Genomic DNA, 7,097 nt, shown 5'->3' with positions numbered 1-7,097 from the left:
GGTTGGGAAAAGGCAGTTTGGAAAACAAACAACTGGAGCGAGGGAGGGAGAGAGGGAAAGGAGGGATTGGGGAGGGGGGGATATCCCAGGAATGTCGGAGAGGGGAGGGGGATGGGGGAGGAGACCAGGATGGGATGGGAATGAGAGACCGGGATGGGATGGGGAGACGAGGAGAGGATGGGAGTGGGATACTGGGATGGGATGGGGAGACTGGCATGGAATGGGGGAACTGGGATGGGGGGAACAGACCAGGATGGGATGGGAACACTGGGCTGGGAACATTGGGATGGGATGGGGACTCCAGGAGAGGATGGGAACACCGGGATGGAATCTCCCGGAATTCCTCCCCACCCCCCCATTTCCCTGCCCTCCCGAATTCCCGGGGCTCCTTTTCCCCGTCGCTGACCCCGAATCCCTCCGTCCCTCCCAGGTGCAGAACATCTCCCAGTCCATGGAAGTGCTGGATCTCCGGACGTTCCGGGACCTGCAGTACGTGCGGAACACGGAGACGCTCCTGCGGGGCCTGGACTCGGAGCTGCGCGGGGCCACTGAGGGCCAGAGGACCCTCAACGCCCGCAGATTCCAGGTGGGAATTCCCCGGGAAGGGGGGGAGGGGGAAGATGCTGCCCCGAGCTCCGGGTGGTGAGGGAGGGAGGGATGTGGGAGGGGTCCGGAACGTGCCTGGAATTCCGTGGGATCAGGGGGGGTGACCCTTGGCGAGTCTGGAATTCAGGGGGGTTTGATCCCATCTCCAGGGATTTGATCCCATTTCCGGGTGTTTTTGAGCCCATCCCGGTGTTTTTTCCCAGGAGCTGAAGTAGCAGATGTCGGAGCTGCTCCCGTTGATCCCGGTGTTGGAGCAGCACCGCTCGGACACGCGGCTCCTCCTGCCCCTGAGGGGTTTGATCCCATTCCAGGGGGTTTGATCCCATTCCAGGGGGTCTGATCCCATCTCGGGGGTTTTTTTTCCGCCCTTTCCCAGGAGCTGAAGCAGCGGATGTCGGAGCTGCTCCCGTTGATCCCGGTGTTGGAGCAGTACCGCTCGGACACGCGGCTCATCGTGCACCTCAAGGGCGAGGTCCGGAACCTCTCCGGGAGCCTCCTCTCCATCCAGGAGGAAATGGGAGCCTTCGACTACGAGGAGCTGCAGCAGCGGCTGCTCCTGCTCGAGGCCCGGCTGCACGCCTGCATCCAGAGGCTGGGTACGGAAATCTGGGAATCTGGGAATGGGAAAATGGGATGGGTCAGATCCCGGCTGCACGCCTGCATCCAGAGGCTGGGTACGGAAATCTGGGAATGGGAAACTGGGAATAGAGACCTTGGGATGGGTCAGATCCCGGCTGCACGCCTGCATCCAGAGGCTGGGTACAGGAATCTGGGAATGGGGCTGGGAAGCTGGGAATGGGGCCCTTGGGATGGGGTAGAGACCTTGGGATGGGCTGGTTGGATCCCGGGATAAAGGGACCTGCTCCCGCCTGTCCTGGAGGGATCTGGTCACTCCTCTCCCCTGGATCCTCCCCTAATTCCAGCTTTTCCCTCCTTTCCCAGGCTGTGGGAAGCTGACCGGGGTCAGCAACCCCATCACCATCCGGGCCTCGGGGTCCCGCTTCGGGTCCTGGATGACGGACACGATGACCCCCAGCACGGACAGCAGGGTGAGGGGCTGGGGGTGCTCCGGGGGGATCCAGGGGGGGCTGACCCTGAAACTCCACCTCAGAGGGGGTTTGAGCCCATTTCAGTGGAGGTTTGATCCCACCTGGAAGGGGCTTTGATCCCACCTGGAAGGGGCTTTGATCCCACCTCAATGTGCCTTTGACCCCCCCTCAAAGGGTTTCGTCCCCCCCTTGCAGGGTTTTTATCCCCACTTTGAAGGATTTTGTCCCCCCTCGAATGTTTTTGACCCCTCCCAACGCCCCTTTCCCCAACCCCTACCCTTTTTCCCCCCCTTACTCTGCCTCCCCCCTCCCTCCACGCCCCCTCTGACGCCCTTTTCTCCCTCCCCTTCCCCTCCCTCCCCTCCCTCTCCCCCCAAGGTCTGGTACATGGACGGTTACTACAAGGGCCGGCGCGTCCTGGAGTTCCGCTCGCTGGACGACTTCGTGGCGGGGCAGAACTTCGTGCAGCACCTCCTTCCCCACCCCTGGGCGGGCACGGGGCACGTGGTGTTCAACGGCTCCCTCTTCTACAACAAGTACCAGAGCAACGTGGCCGTCAAGTACCACTTCGGCTCCCGCAGCGTCCTGGTGCAGCGCAGCCTGGCCGGCGCCGGCTACAACAACACCTTCCCCTACTCCTGGGGCGGCTTCTCCGACATCGACTTCATGGTGGACGAGAGCGGCCTGTGGGCCGTGTACACCACGAACCAGAACGCCGGGAACATCGTGCTGAGCCGCGTGGACCCGCAGAGCCTGCAGGTGCTGCGCAGCTGGGACACCGGGTACCCCAAGCGCAGCGCCGGCGAGTCCTTCCTCATCTGCGGGACCCTCTACGTCACCAACTCCCACCTGGCCGGCGCCAAGATCTACTTCGCCTACGACACCAACAGCTCCAGCTACGAGTACACGGACATCCCCTTCCACAACCAGTACTCCCACATCTCCATGCTGGACTACAACCCCCGCGAGAGGGTCCTGTACACCTGGAACAACGGCCACCAGGTCATCTACAACGTCACGCTCTTCCACGTCATCAAGACCAGCGGGGAGCTCTGAGCCCCCCTCGGGGGGGGAGACAGGGATTCAGGGTTGGAAACGGGGATTCGGGGATGGATCCGGCAGTTCCAGGCTGGGTTTGGCTCCAGGGAGCTCTGATTCCGCCCTGGATCCTCCACCCTGGATCCAGCTCCAAGCTGTGATTCCACCCTGGATCCAGCTCTGATTCCGCCCTGAATCTTCCAGCCTGGATCCATTCCCACGGAGCTCTGATTCCATCCTGGATCCAGCTCTGATTCCACCCTGGATTCTCCACTCTGGATCCAGCTCCAGGGAACTCTGATTCCAACCTGGATCCAGCTCTGATTCCCCCCTGGATCCAGCTCTGATTCCAGCCTGGATCCTCCACTCTGGATCCAGCTCCAAGGAGCTGTGATTCTGGCCTGGATCCAGCTCGGATTCCACCCTGAATCTTCCAGCCTGGATCCATTCCCACGGAGCTCTGATACCCCCCTGGATCCAGCTCTAATTCCCTCCTGGATTCTCCACTCTGGATACAGCTCCAGGGAGCTCTGATTCCCCCTGGATCCAGCTCTGATTCCCCCTGGATCCAGCTCTGATTCCACCCTGGGTCTTCCAGCCTGGATCCATTCCCATGGGGCTCTGATTCCCCCCTGGATTCGGCTCCGGGGAGCTGCGATTCCCGCCCAGATCCAGCTGTGATTCCAGCACAGATCCGGCAATTCCAGGATGGATTCAGCTCCAGGGAGCTTTGATTCCAACCTGGATCTGGTGACTCTTCCCTGGATCCTGTGATTCCAGCCTGGATCCAGCTGTGATCCCACGCTGGAATTTCCTACCCTTCCCTCCTCTTCCCGCCCCTTTCCCTCCCTCCTTTCCTGTTCCTTTGGGATCTCGGGATCTCTCCCAGCGCATGGAGCTCCTTTGCCTTCATCTGAGTTGCCTTGGAATTGTTTTCCGTTGGATTTCTTGGGATTTTTTTCCCATTTCCATCTTTATTTCGTCGGCAAATAAAAAAAAGTCTCTTGGAAGTGCTGAGATTTTTCCCGGTTTTGCTTTTTTTTTTTTTGGTGGTGGGTTTGGTTTTGTTGGTTTTTTTGGGAATTGTGCTGTTTTCTCTCTGCAGGTTTTGGTTTTCCGGCCGTTTTTCCTGCTGGGAGCTCCATCCCTCGTTCCCAGATGTGCCTCCCGCTGCCAGGGAGGTTTTTTTATGGGAATGTTTAATTCATGTGGGAGAGGGGGAAGGGAGGGAATTGAAGAGCAGCTGCAGAGAAAGGAGGGAAAGGGCTGGAAAAGGGGGAGGAGGGGCTGGAAAAGAGGGAGAAGAGGATGGAAAAGGGGGGAAAGAGGATGGAAGAGAGGCTGAAAACCATGGAATTCTGTGGGATTTGGGAGGATTTTGTTGCTCTCCAGGTGTTTCCGGAGCCTCCCTGCCCTCAAAAAACATGGAATAAGGAAAATTCGGGATGTGATCCGAGCCCAGCTCATCCCAGGGATTTGAGCTCAGCTTTGAGAGGAAATGGGGAGGGGAAAAAAAAGGGGGAAAGATTTTCTTTCTCTGTCTGAATTCCACCTGGGAAAGACCCCCTGGAATTTGGGGAGGGGGGGGTCGGAATTCCCGAAATTTCCCTCTCCGGGGGCGCGGGGGGGTTAAAAATCCCGCTGGGATTGTTGTGAGTCAGAGGCCGAATCCTCATAAATATTCCAGGGTTTTTTTCCCCTCGGCTCAAAAAGTGCCTCGTCATGGAGGGGGGAGGGGGAGGAATCCGGGGAGGATTTGGGATAAAACGGGAATAAAAAGGGAGTCTGGAGGGGGGGAAATGGGGATTCGGGATCCCTGATGTTCCCCCCTTCCCAAATTTTGCAGGAACAGGAATTTGGGGTCCCATGGGAATTTCTCCTCTTCCCCCCCTTCCCCCCCCATTTCTTTGTGGAGTTTTCTCCCTTTCCCCTCATTTTTCATGGAATTTGCCCCTTTCCCTCCCCCCCATTTCCTTATGGAATGTCCCTCTTTTCTCCCCATTTCTTTATGGAATTGTTTCCCCCATTTCTTCATGGAATTTTTCCCCTTTTCTTCTCTTTCCCCCCTGGGTATGTTCTGGAAGCTCTCCCTGGATCCCTCCCTGCTCCAGGGGAACATTCCCAGCTCTCCCAGCCCGTCCCCGGAGCAGAATCCTGGAATCCTGGAATGGTCCGGGTGGGAAAAGGGACCCCTCAAGGCTCATCCCATCCCACCCCATTCCGAGGGCAGGGAATCTCCCACGTTGCTCCAAACCCTCTTCCCACCTGGAATCCCTTGGATTCCTCCTCCTCTGCTTTTCCCGGGATCCCTCAGGGCAGGTTAATTCCAGGCTGTCCCGGGATTCCCGCCCCCATTCCCTCTTTCCCGGTTATTTTACAGGGACAGGGATTCGCTGCAGTTCCGGATCCCGCCGTTTTCGGCCTTCCCGAGGGAATATTCCGGAGCTCCCGGGTGCTCCCGGATCCATCCGGGATGTTCCGCCTGGTCCCGGGGTCTCCACATCCCACAGAATTCCCTCGGGATGCTCCCGATCCAACCCCGCTCCTGCCCCGGGTGGGTCCGGGGTCTCCACGTCCCTGGAATTCCCTCGGAATCCCTGGAATTCCCTTCGCCCGGGCGGGGTTTCGGACAAAGCCCCCTCTCCTCGCATTCCCAGGATTCTTTCCCCCCATTCCCGCAGCTTTTCCAGGCGGGATTCGGTCTTGGCCGGCGCCGGGAACAGCTTGGGAATGACTCACCTCTCCCGGCGGGTCGTTAATGAGCCGCTAATTAGCGCCTAACGAGCCGCAGCTGCTCCCGCCGGGAATGGCGGGATCGCCTTTTCCCGGGATCTTTGCTAAGGGAACCCGATTTTTCGGGATGGAGGGAGCTCGTCCCAGGAATTCCACGCGCTCCAGGGGGTGGGAAACAGGGATAACGGCGGGAAAAGACCCCCCCGGAGGGAGATCCCGGATCTTCCAAAGGTTCTCGGACACCGGGAATTGGGGAGTTATTATATTATTATTTAGTTTATTATTACATTATTTGTATATTATTCATAACTATATTGCGATTGTAGAATTTATTATTTAATTAGAGTACACTTATTCATATATTATTATGCATTATATTATTATTTATTATATATTATTTATATTATATTATTATATATGTTTAATAATTATATATGATATATAATATATAATAATTCACACACATCTATAATATACAATACAAATAATAAAAATAAAATTAAATAGAATTAAATAAAATTTCCCCTTAATATATAATTATTTATACTAACCTATAATTATTTACACTAATATATAATTACTGATGCTAATATAGATTATATATAATTAATTACAGTAATAAATCTCATACATAATTATTTAAACTTAGATATATAATGCATAATCTATATTTCAATATTTATGAAATCCATCAGATTTTCACCCAGAGCAGGAAAACCCGACCCTCCCCCCCACAAAAAAAAGGGAATAAAAAATATTATTTATATATTTATTTATCTATTATTTACTTCTTTATCGAATATTTAACTATGATTTTTATCTCTATTTTTATATCTTTAACCCAAATTTCAGACCTTTTCCCCCTCTTTTCAAACCCCAAACCCCCCAAAAAATCGCTGACTCAGCACATTTTTTTTCCCTCTTCCCCATTCCCAGAGAAATTTTTTGAGGCCAAAAAAAAAAAAACCCAAACCAGGAGAAAGAACGAATCCAAGCTCCAAAGTGTTTTTTGTTTAATTGGAGAGGGTTTTATTGGCAGCTGGAGAGAGCCGGGACTGTACAGCTGGTTTGGTTCGCAGGGACCAAAACAAAAAAACAAAACCCGGGATCCACGGATTTTTCCGGGTTTTTATTCCACTGAAACGGAAGCGACGCGACTGGAAAACAACAACAAAAAACCCCAAACAAACAAACAACCCCAAAACCCACGTTTTTAAGCCCAACCTGAAAATCCACGGCCGGAAAACCCCAATTCCCGCCGGTTTTCCGAGCCCTCCGGATCCGATCCCGGCTCCCGGGGACCCAAAGAAAAGGCAAATTCAAGTTTTGGAGTCGAAGCAACGGGAGGAGACGGGAAGATCCCGGGGGATGAGCCGGGACGGGCGGCGGGGGCGGGGACACGGATGGACACGCCCCCCGTCAGCTCTGATCTCAAGGGATTAATTAAGGAATGGCTTTAATTGACCGGGTCCAGCGCGGGATCGGCTCGTTTGGGGCCAAACGGGGGGAAATGAGTTAAATCAACATGCAAAGGGTTGGGCTGGCCCAGCACCAGGGGCCGCGGCACCTTCGGCATCGTCAACACTGTCAATGTCATCGTCACTGTCGATGACGTCATTGCCAATGACATCATCACCACCAACGTCGTCATTGTTGCGGTCAACGCCACCA

The 7,097-nt window shown here is 54.7% G+C and overlaps 1 protein-coding gene across 2 annotated transcripts; it reads left to right on the top strand.

Annotated features, from left to right (window-relative positions):
* Positions 1-432: 432 nt before the first annotated feature.
* Positions 433-3,703, top strand: OLFM2 (olfactomedin 2). 2 transcript variants are annotated; one of them, XR_003532040.1, is made up of 5 exons: positions 433-586; positions 983-1,202; positions 1,549-1,655; positions 2,034-3,282; positions 3,363-3,703. XR_003532040.1 is itself a non-coding variant. In XM_027670100.1 (4 exons), the coding sequence occupies exons 1-4, from the start codon at positions 452-454 to the stop codon at positions 2,709-2,711; spliced, it is 1,140 nt and encodes a 379-aa protein (XP_027525901.1). In that variant the 5' UTR covers positions 433-451; the 3' UTR covers positions 2,712-3,703. The 2 variants fall into 2 exon arrangements, 1 of the variants encoding a protein (XP_027525901.1); XM_027670100.1 differs by having other exon boundaries at positions 2,034-3,703.
* The last annotated feature ends 3,394 nt before the right edge of the window (positions 3,704-7,097 follow it).

The sequence above is a fragment of the Corapipo altera genome, unplaced genomic scaffold (genome assembly GCF_003945725.1).
Source record: "Corapipo altera isolate COAL_440 unplaced genomic scaffold, ASM394572v1 285, whole genome shotgun sequence".
NCBI lineage: Eukaryota > Metazoa > Chordata > Aves > Passeriformes > Pipridae > Corapipo > Corapipo altera.
Note: the sequence above shows the minus strand (reverse complement) of the source record. Positions and strands in the feature narration are given on the sequence as shown.

Coding starts and splice junctions, on each gene's coding strand:
- OLFM2 (XM_027670100.1), top strand. CDS start 452: ATGGAAGTGCTGGATCTCCGGACGTTCCGGGACCTGCAGTACGTGCGG. Junction 587..982: donor TCAACGCCCGCAGATTCCAG/GTGGGAATTCCC, acceptor GCCCTTTCCCAG/GAGCTGAAGCAGCGGATGTC. Junction 1,656..2,033: donor CCCCCAGCACGGACAGCAGG/GTGAGGGGCTGG, acceptor TCTCCCCCCAAG/GTCTGGTACATGGACGGTTA.